Source organism: Vanessa atalanta, chromosome 13 (genome assembly GCF_905147765.1).
Source record: "Vanessa atalanta chromosome 13, ilVanAtal1.2, whole genome shotgun sequence".
Lineage (NCBI taxonomy): Eukaryota > Metazoa > Arthropoda > Insecta > Lepidoptera > Nymphalidae > Vanessa > Vanessa atalanta.
The window spans coordinates 4,974,910-4,993,902 of NC_061883.1; the positions used below are offsets into that span (position 1 = coordinate 4,974,910).

The window sequence follows — 18,993 nt, forward strand, 5'->3', positions numbered from 1 at the left end:
CGTTCAACAAGACGTGACAATTTAAAAACGTTAATAAAAAAAGTAAATACCATTGTATTTAAAAGATAGAGCTGATAAAGCTGATTTATTGAGAAACAAATCATATAGAGCAAGGTTGTAAGTGAATGTGATTTATCATGTAATAAGTAATTTCGTCACATTACATTAAGATAAAGTGCTAGTAATGAACGTCAATTGATTAACGATGGGCCTAATTAGTTAAAAAAAAAACATTCTATAAAAATAAAAACGACTACAATTATAAATAACAAACAAATACACACGCACACACTTACCTATGAAAAAATATTTTGTAAGTATAAAAAAGTGTATATCAAAGTTAAATCGTTTTTTTTTTAATCAATTTGTATACACGTTAAAAACAAGTCAGAATTAATAAACTCCTTCGTTTTAAAGGCAGTAAAAAAAATTACTAAAGAGAATACACTAAGGCTGACATGACAGTCTAGTATTACAATAATATATTATTGTTTGAAGAAATATAAACTAAAACCACATTACCCTTACGAAGTTAGTTTACTTACTATCTGTTTGTCCATTTTAAATGTATTTCAAACATATTTTTTGTTTATCTACTTACACGTATATTATAAATACACGTGTTAACCAAAATAAATATTATACATCAAAACAAGTGAATTTTATTTTTAACAAACTTAATAAAATCGTAACTACGTTTACGAAACATAAAGTATATTAGCTACTTTAACGGTTTCTGGAAGGCTTATGATATGATTCAAAATTTACTTTTGACTATCGAACTAATAACCTTTCATCGAATTGACAATCGATGATCAAAGATGAACGTCAAAGTCGCCTACACTGACAACTACTCTTGATCTCGGTGAGAATAAATAAACTAGGTCATTACGAGAAGTCATAAGATATTTCGATCATCATAATTGTAACATTTGAAAGACGTCGCAAGTCAGGTATTGATTTAAGTCTCACATTAAACACAAATATTTTCGATCTTCGATTTGCGATTAATTATTTGACATTGATTGCTAAAACGTTTAAGAAGGTTAATAGTTATCCAAAAACTTCTCTTTAGTAATTCGTCATCAGTAATTCGAAATTCGAAAGAAGCATTATTTACGCAACGGTGAGCAATATTATTAATTTCAATACTTTTTTAGCTACATTTTACTAAATATATTTGACTAATAGACGATAGATTATATAGAAATATAATAGATGGATAAATAGATTTGAATAGACAAACAATGTAAATATTCATAAATTCTTAAAGTCGCTGATGAGAAAACCCGTGTACGGAATACGGCACAAATGCTTGTAAGCTTTCCGAAAATTATCTACGCATGTTTTAAATATTTCTTTCCGTAAGAACCTCCTACGAAATATTAAAAATTAAAAAAAAAAATTAATGGAGCCGTAAGTCATTCTAGTTTTGACGTGACCAAGGCAAATTGTGTTTTATTTTTATTTAAATAGCTATATCAATTTACAAGTAACAATGCATTTGACAATAATGTCACATCGTAAAAAAAAAACGGAAATGATACGAAAAATCAGTGAACAGTTATCTGATTAGATTACCGTCGAAGTACAATACATAAATAATGAGGGTGCGTTTCAACTTAAATAGCTGTATGTAACTCAATGAACGTTTTGCAATACTTTTAATATTTGTATTTATATTTGGCTATCCATAATAACAGTAAATATTCCCGCATTTATTATTATTTACAGTATAATAAACAATATAATAATAATTTTCGTTACCTAATAATAATACTTTGATTTCTTTTATGAAAATTATATAAAATTTTAATCATCATTGAGTTAAGGAATTTCACTAATATTTAATACATTCGATTCAGTCAAAATTAGTTTGATAACGGTACCTATTAGAATAATTTACTACGTTGTTACGTCAGTTACTAGCGCCTCGACGCCCCAATCAAATCATGCAATCAGATAAATTACTACAATAATTAGGACTGATCCATTCGCTCGAAACTCTATTATAATTAGACGAATATGTTGTAGGTGATATGAAATAACACTATTTCGACCAACATATCGTTTCGAAATATTTAAATAATTTTTTATTAATTACAATATACACGATGGAATAAATTCTCTAGATTGTATTAAACATCTACAGTTTAGATTCTAAACAAATAATCTCTGAATAAGCTGTGTGAAAAGAAACATTTAGCGTCTTTGACTTTAAATCGAAATAATAGCAACTCAATATCAATCAGGAAAAGTAACATTTAGCTTCTTTTACTTTAAATCTAAATGATAGCAACTCCAACATGATTGATCCAAAAAAACCACAATATTTTTTTTATTTTCCATAGAAAAGCGCAATCATGATTATCACTTGATATATATTATTTTTGTTATGTTCGTTGTAGAAAACCGTTCTTATACGACATATCGTTCTAAATATTTAAATGAAATACAAAGTAGGCAAAAAACCTAAGCCAATGAGACCTTGTGAAGTGAAGCGTTATTCAAAGATTCCGAGTTACGACTTCTAGATATGTTTAAGTTCTCAAATCATGAAACAATCTATGAGCTTATACTAGTTTTAATAATCTGATAAACTGTTCAAAATGAATATTATCGGTTTGAATAGACTATATAGATTCACTATACAAATCAGGTTGCTACTGAGTATTCCTAGACAGAAAAACCCAATAACTTCTCCGGCTTGACACACTTGAAACACGCTTGCAATACATCAAGGCAGTCATAACACAGACTGATATTATTTTAACTTTGACTTATTCGTCTACTATAACATTTATACTTCAGAAAAACAATTGAGCATCAACAACCATCGTCAACAATCGTATTGTTCTTTACAAAAACGATTCGAAAAAGTAATTTGGTCCAAAAGTACATTTGCTATTGAAACTTTATTACAAAATTATGAGTGTTCGTACGTTTCTACGAACAGCAAGCAGCTATTAAATAAATCAATTACGACTAGGATTTTGGTATGATGGAATCATACAGAGCAGCTTTAACCCCTCATCGTGTATAGTTTGTAAACCAAATGCGAAATTAATCGTTATGTACGAACAGCTCTATATTATATACCACCTCGATGTGATCGTTCGCCTTCGTAAATACGATGTTAACCGATGCACAATATTTATTCCGAAGTACTATAAGTATGTGATGCATGTGGAATTCATTTAATTACCCTTAAGATAACTACATATCATTGAACGAGATATAATGGCATAATTTTTACACAACAATTATCTATAATATATTATCTACAAATCTATATCTAGTTTACATTGTTATACAAATTGTACTAATGGAATCACAAAATATACTTTATTATTAACTATATTACAACAAGCGATACAATATTTATTGTCTAAAGCCATGGGGTGTTGCTCGAACAATGAAGCTCTATATATCTTGAATACACCTAGCCAAGTTCATATTAAAAATATGCCGTATACTAAGGGCATAAGGTTCATTTTAAATAACATACAAATATTGGTTTTGGAATGGTAAATTACATCAAAAAGTGTCATGAACAATTTGACCTTGTAATTTTAAAGTCTTTGTCAGTCGGTTTGCGACGTTATTATGAATACATTTCACAAAGCTCTTTAAATATATGTCATTCCAAAAATTGTACGGCTTAAATGTTCTCAAAACTATTTTAATTGTAATGATTAATTAAATATGTATTATAAAACTAAAATAACGTTTTAATTTTATTTTGTGACTACTTGTGACTATTACAATATATTTTCTCTAAGTGAAATTTACGTTATGAAGAAATTATGATACATCACTAAGTAAATATACCATAATAATTTATAGGCGAAAATCTGCAATTGAAGTACACTCGCCTTAAACTTTAGTGATATTTTAATCACCAAAATTAATTTCATTACTTTTATTTCATCTATTTTTGATAATTATCAACGTCTTAAAAATTGAAAGTACATTTGCCATTTAATTATTCATGATATGCACTTTATATCATAATCTATATTTAACTGAAAATAAGCGAATTTTCTTTTATAGGGCAAATAGCTTTACAACATTTAGGACTGTGCATGTCGTGACGTGACATATAACGAAGAGATGACAAGATAATATATAAAATTAAGGGGCATCTCTTCGTCTCGTTGCCGGCGAACCAGGCAAGTAACCTTTTAGTCAGTCGAAACTAAGATCGTTTGAGAAGTGACGGGACAGCTTCGCGACATCGAGTCCCGTGAAATCCGTGAATATATCAGTCGTGGCGGTGGACGGTTTGGACGCCCCGCCCGCACTAGTCGAAGCCTCGACGCACGGATCGATCGCCACTAAGCTGTCCTCTTTGCTGCTTACCTCGAATGGTTCAGAAATACCTGAGAGGAAGAAAGAAGATGTCATTAAACCGGTTAAAGAAAAAGTAGGAGTATAACATGAGCAGTAGATAATTTTGTTTTGACAACGTAGAGGTAATATACGAAACTCGTTTATTTTAAATAATTGTATAATAATAAAAAAAAATACTTAACGTTTTTAAAGTGGACGTAAAATAATATATCCTAGGCCCATACAGATTAATAACCCGATACAGACTCTCATTACAATAAAAAAAATGGGATTGATAATTTTGAGGTTACCTTTGAGATTTAAAACAATAAACGTGGAGCACTTGCCATAGATAATAAAAACATGGAAAGTCACTAAACATTTCATAGCACTGGACACCATACGACCGCATGATGACGATGAAACAATTAATGTTGTGTGACTTTTCTCAACAACAGCTATTATTTACTGTCCTGTACTGCGTGCGTACTGTTGCAAGTATTCATTTATTTATTTATTTATTTATTCTTTATTGTACACCACAAGATACAGATTAAAATATGTTACAAGAAAAATTTAGATATTATTGTAGAGTACAACGGGCGGCCTTATGGCTAAGTAGCCATTTCTTCTAGACAACCCAATAAAGAGAGAGGTTGTATGGAAGTTGGGTAGGTGGTGCTAAGGCGGTATTATAACTACACTTGCATACAAATATCTACATGTAAATACTTATACAATGTACATATATACACTATATATATATATATACATATACACATACATATATATATATATACATACACACACACACATATACACACATATATATATATATATATCAATATTATAGACTAATAAATAATTATAACTAAACTAATAAATAAGCACTAATATAAATCGTCTCTATGCAGATTCAAGATAAAATTTCTTTAGGGAATTTTTGAAAATTAATAATGTTTTAGATTTTTTTATATTAAGCGGTAAATTATTCCACAACTTAATTGCCTGAACGGTAAAAGAGTCACTGTAGAATTTTGTATTATGTGCCGGTATTTTAAGTGTAAAACTCCGGGAAGATCTCAAAAGAGAAGGATCGCCTAGAAATTTAAATTTCTCCTTTAAATAAGAAGGAGCCCTTGAATTAAATAGCCCATTTCAATTTTTTTAGAAATTAATTTGAACGATTTATTTACATTGAAAACATACAACTAATCGAACTTATCTTTATCATTGCTGGTGATAATTATGTAGGCAACGTTACGTATTCAACTTTAAATGGTCAGTAAATTAGTATAATTGCATCAAGTCATTACACCTGGGGAAGCCCCGTGGTGTTCATAAGGGCGATGGTGACCACATACTACAGATCAACTGTTAGTTAGCCGGCGGCAATCCTACTAAAAATTAAAAAAATATATAATACAAACCCAGAACACTCCTAACGTCGTTGTTCGGTTGGCTGAAGTATATAAACCTATAGAAGCCAGGCGTCCTCACTCCGCTCCCAACGGGAAAACTGAGCGTTATCGTCCGAGGCTGACCGGATTCCAACGATTCTTGCGTGAGGTTCACTTTAGCCAGGTATTCGTACGCTATGTAGTCGTCGAGATTGTGGAAGTTAGCCTGGAAACAAAGTACAATCATAATACTACTAATCACCATCCTCATCACCATCCTCCTGCCCTTATCCCAATTTTACTTGGGGTCGGCGCAGCATGTCTTCTTCTTCCATACTTCTCTGTCGGACGTCATCTCACAAGCAACATTCTTTCTAACCACATCGTCTTTCACATAATCCATCCATCGTTTCTTTGGTCGTAATCATAATACTACTAAATGAACCATTAATTATATAAAACATGTAAAACATTCCTCGATAAATGAAATAAGTTAATTTACAACCACGGGAGTCTTTATTCAATGTCTTTACTAAGAAACAACTTTGACATTGAACGGACACGATATCTTTGGTCGAGATATTGAATTATCTGTAATGTTCATTATGGATTTGCGAAGAATGTTGTTTTGTGTGTATAGCCTATTCCAAAGAAAGTGCAAAGGCGAAATAAACGACTGACAATGTCGCCATATCATTGGTCGAAGGCTTAATAAATCTATGATTAACTTAACTATTTATAAGTGGAATAGTGTTGTATTGAAAATAAAGATACAATAATTAAGAATAATTGTAGTGCTTAATATAAAAGTTCCTAGCAATTAGCACGGCATATGTAAATCTATTGGACTAAACTATAGAGCTATAAATACTAACATCAAAATTCTATCAAAAATCTTGGTGCAATATTTTAGTCGTCGTCTTTAGTCTTAATCGTCTAAGTGGACAGTTACCACCAAATTATTAATTAGGTGATTGAACAAGCGTAATTACATTCACAAGAGACCAAATCTTAGGTATTATGGTTAGCGGCGTATTGCCGGCGTAAATACTGGTTTTACATATCAAAATGCTCGAGCCAATGGACAAAGATGATTAGTTCCCATCAAAAACAATTCACACACTAAAAGCTTCGAATTTAAAAAATATCTTAAATTACATAGAATAATAATAACTTACATCATATATCCCAATCCAATCATTGGGATTGATCTCAACGTCGGGGGACAGCGTGCATTCTGTCCTAAAATCTGCATCACCGATGTACCAGATACGAACGATTGGAGCGAACTCCACCGTCTTTACTGTGAAGTTGGAAAACGCCTGAAATTAAACAATAAATTAGTGATGTTAAAATTGATGTCAATAAAAGATTCATAAGTTCGAATAATGTCTGAATGGATGTAAAAAAACAAATACGATTATTTTTGAAAGGAAAATGAATTATATGAATAAATCTCTGTATAGATATTTTATTTACAACATAATTATTGAGCCTTATTTTTTTGCTTGCCTTATTGCTTGCCTAACTCTATTATCGGATTGAAATTAACATACAATTACCATGCAATAAATTACTGATGAAATAGCCTCACCTCAGCTTCAGATTCATTTGAATCTGATACAACATTTTCTTCTGTAGCACAAGCGGCAGCTATTGGTTCAACCATCGCGGAAGCTGAAGCAATACCTTCAGTGTCTATTACAGCTGATCGCATGCGGATCTGTGCTTTCTTGACCTTCGGCACAGCTACATAGTAAGAGGTGCGTATCTACCGTGCAATTAGTTGTATTAAGTTAAATGCTGTGATATGAAATAAAGCAATGTATTTTTGGGTTAGTTACTTGAGTGCGATATCCACGAAAGTTAGAGCAGCACAGAGATAGGCAGAGAGAAGAGAAGGAAAAAAGATATTTAGGTGGAGATGACAAACCATATCCATTGGTTATTAACTCACTCCTCTCCGTCCATCCTAGTAGATAATGAGTCTAAAACTAGTTACTTAGCATAATAATAGTAAGGTGCTTAGGTAAACATTATAAAAAACAACATATTCCACGCAATTTCTAAAGGTATTGTGTTACGTAAAAAGCATTCTGGAATGCCTACAACTCTTTATCTTGTCGATAGAGATTAGACTAGATACATAATGACCTGTCTCTGTAAGAATTTTTGGTAATGTCAAAATTACAAACAATTTAAAGCTAGTTTGACGATTATTTAAGAGCTAAATAGATGAATGAGGTATATTGAAGTATCGTATATCATTAAATTTCGGCTCGAACAATTATGTCGAATGAAGTTAAGAATTAATCATAGGTGCACAAATAAGGACCTAGTAAATAACCTAATGGTAGTCTTTCCGCTCGTTTTAAGGAGCAAGTTTTTGGCATATTTCATGCGGCTCCATTACGGATCTTTTACAAATATGCAAGTTTCCTCGATGTTCTTCTTGAGGGCATTGTCATGCATGAGTTATTTTGAACGCACCGATAATGTACACAGAAACTCAACAGAGATTGCTGGGATATAAAACCTATAATTGGTATGGCTCCACTTGCTATATCCACTGGGCCTTTTCTGCGCTATTAGTAGTTAAGTTTAAGTTAAACAATGTTTCTGCAAACTGGGCAAAATGTAATTTATATTAACCCTTTAAGAAGCGGTGATGCATATTGCATATATATGCATGGAGATTATTAGATTTATTGTGGGTGGATTTTTTTATACGTGATACTTCTAAGTAGTTTCAAGTGTGTTCAAGTTAAAGAAAAATATAGTTATAAAAAAATTCCTTCGTAATACAATTTTATTACATTTTCTTAAGGGTATGTTTCTCTAAAAATCGAATTATAAACTTTTATAATCCTGACATCAAAATCGTAATCAGCGATCCCTAGAATACCTATGATTTTAATTAGCCACTCAGAAACCGGTCTTATTCATATCGACAAATATATTACAAAAACTAACTAAAATAACTACATCATACCAAACCAATTTTAGTAACAATTAAATAATAATATCTACAAACATGCAAGTATATAAATAGATTAATCGTTAACACTTTCTCGTACAAACACAAAGTAACCTTACAACAACCTTGAACTCAAAACTACATGACTTGACGGCAACACTTGCAGCTCTACAACATAAATCATTAAATGTGACGTCAGAACACTTCAAAAAACATTGAAGACATACCAACGTTACATTCTTTAGAATAAATTTAAACCGTATTCGTATTGTGATAAAGTTTATTTTGTGTTGCAGAAATTAAGTGATAATTACATTAATAAGCTGAATCTGATATAGTGTGCTAACCAAAACTAACCTTAATGTTAAACTGCGCGACCACCGGCTTGTGGTCACTGACCGTGTAGTGAGGTATGTGGTGGTAAGATATCAGGTCAGCTCTTAGCGTGATGTTCTCGTAATTGTTAGCGATCACTTTGTATAATATTCTATCCGTCCATGATGGTTTGCGTCTGAAAATATCACGATTATAACTATTTAATTATGAAATATAAAATAATATAAAAGTTTTAATTTAATTATTGCATAAATGCATATTATATTTAATATATTACATTGTATTGTCACTAGCATTAAAAGCGTGCGTAAAATAATTGTATGTAATTTAAATTTAAGATTTGACCCAACTAACAAGAACAGTTAAATAAAAGCGTACGCAGTTTAAATCTATACTAATATTAAAAATGCGAATGTAGCTATGTCTGTCTGTTGCTCTTTCACGGCCCAACACTAAACCGAAATTAATACCATCGGATATGAAGCAAGCTTGAAGTCCAAGGATGGACAGGATACTTTGTTATGCCTCACACCTGATGAACAACCCTTAAAACGCGAGCGAAGACGCGAGTGATAACTAATATACTATAAATGTAAAAAATCACACACTAACAAACTTAATAAATTTTAAATATTCCAATGCAATTAAAAATATTATAGAGTATTGTTTGTAGAATAAATATTGAGCCGTGTCCGTGAAATAATGCTCGTAGAAGGCAATAGAAGCAGTTATGACTTGGCTGAATAGATCGGATCTATACCTGTTAGCATTAATAGTAATAAAATTTTGCAAGATCATAGATATTTTCAAAAATAAAAAAGAATATTATATCATAAGGAAACTCTACGCCTACGAATGGTTAACTATGGTCAACGAAAGAACAATCCTATTTCGAATTTTTAAAAATACATAAACCAACATTTCAATATTTGTGATCATTACTAAAAGTATTAAAAATATATATTTCAGTATTGTTAACTGTTATTTTATACTTTTGAGGTAGAACTATTTATATAATACCTAACGAAAAACAATTACTTGTATTTGAAATAACGGTGTCTAAAAACAAAAAACATTCTAATTGAATCTGTTTCAATAATATTGATACCAAAGTTGGGAAATAAGATAACTGTATTACACACTTCGTAAAAACAAAATATGTAAGTATAAATTTTCACATAATCTAAATTTTCTCGAAGAGCTTGAAATACCGCTCTAGGGTTAGGAGTAGCAGCAAGACATGCTCTTGCTGTGGGTCAAATCTTGCATTTGCATTCTATTCGAGTTTACCCAGTTCCAACTAATTTTACTAAAATAACGGACAAACTTTTTGCTGCTGACTGTACAATATAGATGCTTGGATTAAATAAAAGTATATTTATAATTTTTAGTAATAAAATGGTTGTAATTTTTTTATTACAACGTATTATCATAACATCTGCAAGTAAAATGATCAATAATTTTATTGATGTCATCATTTTTTTTAATACCTTATCAACTTAAATCTATATCTTGAAAAGATAGCGTTATGTAAATGTTTAGTCAGACCCACGGTTAATACTTACTTTAGGTCATAATCATCAGTGCCCATGTGAAATTTGTAGGTAGGCGGAAACCTTATCTCGGGTTCCATAAATTCCGAGAATGCTTCCCCGCTGTCTATCACTGCTAGCAACTGGTCGTACTTCAAAATCGAAGTATACTTGTCTTTTTCCACCGTCTGTAATGCATCTACGATTTCTTCTGGTGATAGACTGCTGGTCACTGGATGGTGTGTACGGAAATTCAAGTCACCGATCCAAAACACGTAGCTGAAATATGATTAAGTTTCAGTGGAAAATATCCTGTCTGGTAAATGTTTTCAAATCTTTATTTATGAGTTATTATTTTGTTGACCTCAAATTTATGTCAGTTAGTGTAATTATTATTAAAATTTGTATTGGATTTGGTAGTACAATCCCGTCTGAATTATTCTTAATTTAAAAAACGACTAATTCTGTTTTTCATAATATTTTTCTGATCGTTTTTTGGTAGTCTATAGATATTAGTTTTTACCATATACATATATTTGATATTATTAACTTTAAGTTCATAAAAATAAAAGCACCTTCAGTTAGTGAGAATTTAATTAAAATTAAATCAAATCATAAAAATAGAAATCACTTTTCTAGGCTTGATTATTTTATTAGAGTAAAATATTTTTACAAAATAAGGAAAATATAAATAATAATATTTTTTTCCGTTTTCCGCATTATATTTTATGTTTGTTTAAAATATGTAATAACATAACAAGAACTGTTTAAAATTTTATAAATATTTTTTATAGTACATTATTAAAAGTTAAATTCAGTAACTATATATTGTTATTAGATCATTTTCAAATCACGTAATCGAAATGAATCATTTCTTATCAAGCTCATTGTGCCAGCTTTTGCATAACCGAATAAAATTTACGTATCTCGATATTACAACAAATACTACTGATATACAATATATCCCGAGTTAATTTTAATGCGTTAAAAAAACGATAAATAAAATAGACCAAAGAACTGAATAACTGTTCCCAGAGTGCCTAAAATATTTATTTATTATAATTAAATATTAATTACAGTGGATATAAGAAGTGTTTAAATTAATTTCAGTAGTTTTGTTTTTATTTTAAATAAAGATGTATCAATCAAATACTCTTGAGATACATTATCGCATATAATATATAAATAATTGAATCTTAAGCGTAATTAGTGCAATATTTGACAGGCCGCCTAGCGATGTAAAAAGACACAGGCACTCCTAGCACAACAGGCTTCAATTTTAATTGAAGAGGTAAATATGAATACTAGTAATTCCTTAACATTTTAAGGGCCCATTGTTACTAAATAAAAAAAAATCTACGGTTTATTTATAGTCACTGCTTCGATTGGAATAGGCTGTACTTGAAAACATATAATAAAAAAAATATATATGTTCGTAGTTTTATTTACATTGCATGTAAACGAATTCGTAGAAATATATTCACCCAACTAAATAGTATAGTGAAGCCACTTCAAGTTTAGAGATACTAAGCTTTTATAGATAACAACTGATACTAGGAGATAAGGAATACGACTACACGTTGCGATTCTAATATTCAAAACCACATTCGAGATGACTATTAAATATCAATTTGTGAGAATCGAATTAGATTTCGCGAGATTTGTAGTTATTTATTACTCGGTACAAAGATACCTCATAGATAAATATCGACACGGTACTTTGATAGATAAAAAAATTTTATTCAATCAAAATGCTTTAATTATTTAAAAATGATAAGAGTTCGATAACAATGCCGATTAGGTAACTTCTTAAATTAGGTTAAAGAAATAATATATAGTGTACACATAAATAAAAATTACAATATTATAAATATATTAGATTTTAAATTATACAAATATATCATATCATACACAAGTCGTTTATCGTAATTGTTAACCAAACTAAAACTATTGATTTTAGACTTTATCGATCCAAGGCCTTTAGTTTATTTACCGCATTAGAGTCACCATTTATATTTCAAATTAAATTAAGTTTTACATATTTTTCCTAATCATTTAACTATCAATACATCTTCGTCTATAATGATATTATAAATACTAAAGTAATTCTGTCTGTCTGTCCGCTGTTCTTTCACGGCCAAAGAACTGAACAGAATTTGATGAACTTTGGCACAAATCAATCTTGAACCCCAAGGACAGACCACTCTTTTATGCTTAACACCTAACGACCCACCCCTAAAACGCTCGCGATTTCGCGGATGACAACTAGTGATTATATATTTATATGTATATTACACATTAATATTTCTATGTCTATATGCAACTTTGAATTTGAGTTATACCATAAAAATAAATATTATATAACATACTTACTCGTGATATAGAATATTTGAAGTCTCGGTGAGATGATAGCCGTGTTCCTTGATGATGGTGTTGTAATCGTTAATGCGGTCTGCGAGCAAATGTTCGTGGGCGGTCAAGTGACAATTCACAAGGCACACCGAACATCCGTAAATATTGAACCTGACGCTCACGGCTCCTTTGTTACCCTAAAACAAATAGCAAACACTGTACAGAAATATCTAAATCATTGCAAGAACTGGGCGCAATGCTCCCCAATGGGTTTGACTATCGAATTGACAATAAAAATATAACACAACGACCTCTTTTTCAATTTAATAATGTTTTTATTTTAGTAGGCTGTAAATTTTTTTTTTTTGTGGGTGGTCATATTGGGTATAGAAATAATATAGTGATTTTAATATCGAAATAACAGAATTAAACTGTTGGACTTACGTATTTATTATGGTTTAGTTTACGTTACGACAAATGTAAACTGTAACTTCTAATCTAGCTTACTTGTACGTCTTCCTGACCCATCATTTATAGTATTATCTTAAATATTTTTTAAAGTAATCGCTTTTTAAGTAAATTATATTAATCCAGTATATTGCTGAATGCGTTAGAAGCATAAGTAGATCCTGTCGTCAGAAATAATAAACCCAATAAAATAATATTGCATCAAGAAGTTCGACATTCCCAAACAGTATTTCCATTTTATTTGTTTAATTTTAAAGCTGTATTAAAATTTATACTAATAATAATTAAATAATATAATTATAAAATAATATATAACCCATGTACATAAAACTTATAACAGATGATAGACCGCGTGTCGGAAAAGGTTTAAGTATATAACATTATTGTATAATATAGCTGCTATTCAATTTCAACCGCTTTCAATTTAGAATATTGACGAAACAAAGATGAATTTCACCAATATCAAATATTAAACGGACAAAATAACGCGATGACCAAACTAGGCTAGAACAATAAACAATACTTACATTAATATTATACGAAGATATGATAAGATTATTTTTGTAAGCTGTTGTCATCAATAGATTAAGAAAACATAACATGACATCATACTCCAATTTATATAGTTACAACACGAAAATTTCCCACAACTGGATAAAAGCCTTTTCCGTTAAGGAGTCTGCATGGGTTGAATGAAATTATTCGAAATGTATATCATCCAATCGGCATTGGACAAGCACGACAAAGTTAAGCATATTTACGTTAAAAATTTTGGTGCTTGCTTGAATTGAACATGCTATGTAATATATTTCACTACGTTTTATTTTTTAATTATATCATTGCTCCATTTATTAGAGCAATGATATAATTAATAAAGAAATTACGCTTTTTATTTGTGTTAGAAGTGGGTACGACAATAGCCATTTAAATATATATATATATTAACGAAATAGGGAGTCACGATTATAGATCTTGATCTATCTATTATCTTGACAAGTAGCAGTAATATTAATCGTATAAATCATCACACTGATATTTTAGCAATATATTTATAAACATGCGTCAGAGCTAACTGTGTTAAGATAACGTCTTTTGTATTATTTTTTCGTGTTGAGTTTGTATTATTTTATTCGCCCATCAACTTCAAACGGCATGGTTTCACAAGTATTACAAAAATCTCACGGAGCATGTCAGCGTATGCTTATTATATATTACGTTACAAACTTGTTACGCGTATCTGAAATAGTTTCTGTATGCAACGTAATAAAATAAATATATATAAAACCCGCAAACTTCGGTTAAAATTCACTTGTTATAATATCAAACCATTAATAAAGCATTATCATAGTTTAATGATTTAATTATTACGAGAATAGTCGCATTTTTTAACTTCTCTTTCAATTACCACAATTATTTTATTTACTTGCCGTTTATATTCGCACGTATGAAATAAAGGGGGTTCGACCCATTTTTTTATTATTTTATCCTTAATATTTAAATATCAAATGTTATACGCTCAATAGGCATCGACTATCCATGCTAATAACCTTACCTAACGTCACGTCTTTTTTGTCACACAATCTTATAACATTTCTAAAACTATTGGCCCAAACTGCACAACGCTAACGGCCATATGCATTTGTGGAATTAATATCATGATGGGTAGATATATTTTTATAATATATATTAAGCTATGTAATTTCCCCAAGATCAAGCTCATGCAGTTCACTAACTTCATCAGACATTAATATACAAATGACTGATGATACTATATGACGACATACGAATGAGGAATAATATCGATATCAGACAATCATTCCGACTGATTGTCACTTGTAGGTAATATTTTACATATAATGACGTATTCGCTAAAGATAAAATAGATATTCATAAAAATTGCATATGTTTGGATTGATTAACGGTAAGCCGAAACGTTGAAATCATTGGGCATAAGTTTGAATATTAAAAATGGACAATTATGTGCATACATATTTTAGTTACTGAATTACATAATTAGCAAGAGCTAACGGGATGCCGTCTACAGGTACTGTTTTTTGTCCGAAATATATGATTGACTTGATTACACTAATTACGCTGACTGACTGGTGACTGACGATATATGATCACATGGTAGCACGAAAGCTATGATTGCATTATGAAAAGTCCAAATAATATCCAGTCAAACATACTTTCTCTACATAATCGTTTCCCGCCGTCTGAACGCTAAAATCTTTTAAACGCAACGGATTTGGATGCGGTTTCCATCAAAAAAATTTTTTATCTTTTTATATATTTGTTCTTCAGTCCAAAAGTTCTATATATTATTGTACCCGTGTGAAACCGGGACCGATAGCTAGTATATTATACTGCCCATGTTCGTTCGATAACATTTATATATTGTAATAATATTTATAATTTTCTTTTTATTGAATACCACAAACCATATTATACCGATAATCATATAACCTGTAACTGTTTATTATTAAAATATTTTTAATTGATGACTCACTTTACACCACTAGTTTTTAATTTGACTAGCGCAATACATTCCAATCCAATTAATAAAAAAACGCACAACCTGAAGCCTTTTACTTAATGTACTAAGCATATAAATAGATGTTTAAAGTCGATCTTATCATTTTATAATGTACACAATAAATGTAAATTATGATTTACAGTTTTCAGCTACCCCTATAACTTAATTTATAGTTTGATCACATGTTTCATTTGTTGCTATTTTCAATAGACATATTTTCGAGGATTTCCGAGGATTGTCGAGGAACTTTTTTTTAACACATTTTGTCCATCTTATTCGGAATTTATTCGAATAAGATGGATAAATTGTGTGCCTAAGACCTTCGGTGGCGTATTGGTAGTACTCATGACGTGGGGTGTGTGAATCGTTAAAGTTATATAAAAATAATGTAGTATCGAATAATTATATAAATCGATAGAATAAAGGACCGCGATACTATCTGCTCTACCTATTAATGTTTTGTAGAGGGTGATTGATTAAACAATGCTGTCTTCTTCTATCGAATGTCCAATCAAAAATGATGGAAAGAGAGAAATCACTGAACAACGTTTATGAGTAAGGTAGCATATGTTTATCTACTACGTAGCAAGCCGTAGCGAATCAATAGTTTTATAAACCACTACAACATTATAATGACGTATCTAACGGATGATAATACTTTATGGCCGAACAGTGCGTACTCTTTGCGTATTTACGTGTTGCGTATATCAATGGGTAAACGAGTAAGAATACGATTCAAAGCAAAAATTGTAGGCAATATTATGCTCTACGACCTTTATGATAAGTGCTAATATCAATCTAAGGCAAAGAAAACAATATATGCATGAATAACCGAATTTTGGCCTTTGACCTTAAATAGCTTAAGATGCGGACACGAGATATTATTATTAAGGTTTATACACATTTTTAGATCATTATCTTTCATTCGTGAGGTTGACCCTTATTTCTAATAGCTAATTGGACTATTTTTAGCTGACTGAACTCATTAGTCGAGAGTTTTAAAGTATATTTATGTGTTAAATAAATATACAAATATTTTATAAAAAAAAATAACATTTAATTTCAACATAAGTAGTAAGAAACTGGTCCACTGGGGTAATTGTAAACCTTATATTGTTTAGTATTAAGAATATTATGAATTAAGTGTGTATTTTTTGTTAGTCTCATAAATGAAATAAATAAAGACTTTATATAACATTAAATTTATAGTTTGCAATAGCATAATACCATCAATACATATAACACAGTATCCTTATTTACTTTACAGCAGTTTTTCATGTTTTAATATAATGGGAAAAATTTTAATTTGCAGTCAATTTATTTATTCTAAGCATTAATAACATAAATATTGCATCTAAATTTTATAAATATAATATTTGAAGAAAGCACAAAAAAAAATGTTTACATAGATAATATGTATTTTCACTAAGATTTAAATAGCTTCAAGTTTCATTTTATTTTTTTATATATTTAAATATAAATTTAAAAATAAATTTTAAGGGAACAAAATAACATACAATTTTATATAGAAGATTTTAAGGTTTATAAAAGACACCATCATAACCCCTATACACACAAGGATATACCCACTAGGTTTTATATTTTTGGTTTATTCACTGTTGTTCACCGTCATTGCTAATTATGAATGTATAAAAATATTCTATGAGAATTTAAGCAAACGATATATTACGTATTATTCACATTATTTTATATTCTTCAGCTCTTTAATTCCTGATATTATTGCATATATAATACACAATTACCAAATGAAAAATTAAATATTTAGTTTTTTACTTAATTGAAAGAACCAGCATAACAATATTTTACGTCATACCTATATTAAGTCAGCAAGTCTCAAAACAATTACACATCAATTGTTAATTAATCAAATTCCAAGAACTTTTACATTTATTAGTTAATGAAAATTCACTCACCCATAAACCACCCAGTCCTGTTTTAGTGTATTGTGCTTCTATATCTCTGAGGTTGATCACATGTTTCATTTGAGTGTACACGAGCAGCATGATGCCTTGTAATCTTATGTTTTTAGCGACTATAAATCCCTGCCTACACAGGATTTTATTGAACATTGATGTCCATTGGTCAGTGAACAGACTGTCCATTAGCATGTTCTGTGGTTGAGATTTTACTTCTTGTAATCTAAAAAACAATTTATTTGAATGAAATATAAAAGTGGAATAGAAAGTTTTATACATGTTTTTATACACTTTCAACTAGTAGAAATCTTATCTTGTTCTGAAAGTTCTGACCTCCATTAGTCTCATTTAATAATTTTAAAATCTGAGCGAATCTGGAAAATATTAGATATAATAAAAATAAGAAAAAAAATTAACATACCCAATAACATAAAAATCTGGTAAAGATTTGTTTTTATTAAACTGAGATGGAAAATCCAGTAGTGAGTTAAGGTCTTGACCTGGAGATTTAGTTGCGACATTCCAGGTCACGAAATAAAATCTGCAAAAGTTTGACATTGTAACAAAGATTATTTTATATTTAAAAATTAGATATTTTGTTTATGTGTACCACTTAATATTTACTTACTTCAGAGTATCCATTATTTGATATCTGATTCGACGACGATAAATAAGTCAATAAAAACTAACACTATTGTGGTTCTTGGAAAGAACAAATGCTTTTTTAAGAAATTTACAGGTAAAAGATAAAAATGTACTGATTTAAAAACACATTCAACATCATCACAGTACTGAACTACTGACCAGTGACCATTATCAAATAAGACTAGCAGATGCAGAATGACAATTGACAAATTCAATCCAATTATTGCCAGTTTATGGAGTTGACTGTTTCTTATTATTAAATAATAATTATGTAGTGTAATAGTACAATTATATTTATATTAACATTTTAATTCAGTATACATTCAATTCAGTGTGTACATACAATACTTTAATTTTAAATCATCATCTTCAATCATAAAATATTGAAATATTCAATGTTTATATCAATGAAAGATTTAAGAGTATAAAACAACTCTTTTAAATTTTATTCATTTTAGTCGGTCTTGTCTTTTCCGAC

At 29.9% G+C, this 18,993-nt stretch overlaps 1 protein-coding gene across 3 annotated transcripts; it reads right to left on the reverse strand.

Moving 5' to 3' along the window:
* Positions 1–429: 429 nt before the first annotated feature.
* On the reverse strand, positions 430–18,679 carry LOC125068296 (inositol polyphosphate 5-phosphatase K-like). Of its 3 annotated transcripts, XM_047677404.1 has the most exons (10): positions 18,499–18,679; positions 18,292–18,411; positions 17,868–18,093; positions 12,951–13,126; positions 10,611–10,856; positions 9,067–9,220; positions 7,327–7,503; positions 6,911–7,054; positions 5,763–5,958; positions 430–4,382 (listed from the first exon to the last, which is right to left on the reverse strand). In XM_047677404.1, the coding sequence occupies exons 1-10, from the start codon at positions 18,510–18,512 to the stop codon at positions 4,189–4,191; spliced, it is 1,647 nt and encodes a 548-aa protein (XP_047533360.1). In that variant the 5' UTR covers positions 18,513–18,679; the 3' UTR covers positions 430–4,188. The 3 variants fall into 3 exon arrangements, with proteins under 3 accessions (XP_047533360.1, XP_047533359.1, XP_047533361.1); XM_047677403.1 differs by lacking the exon at positions 18,499–18,679 and having other exon boundaries at positions 18,292–18,428; XM_047677405.1 differs by lacking the exons at positions 7,327–7,503; positions 18,499–18,679 and having other exon boundaries at positions 18,292–18,428.
* Positions 18,680–18,993: the final 314 nt, after the last annotated feature.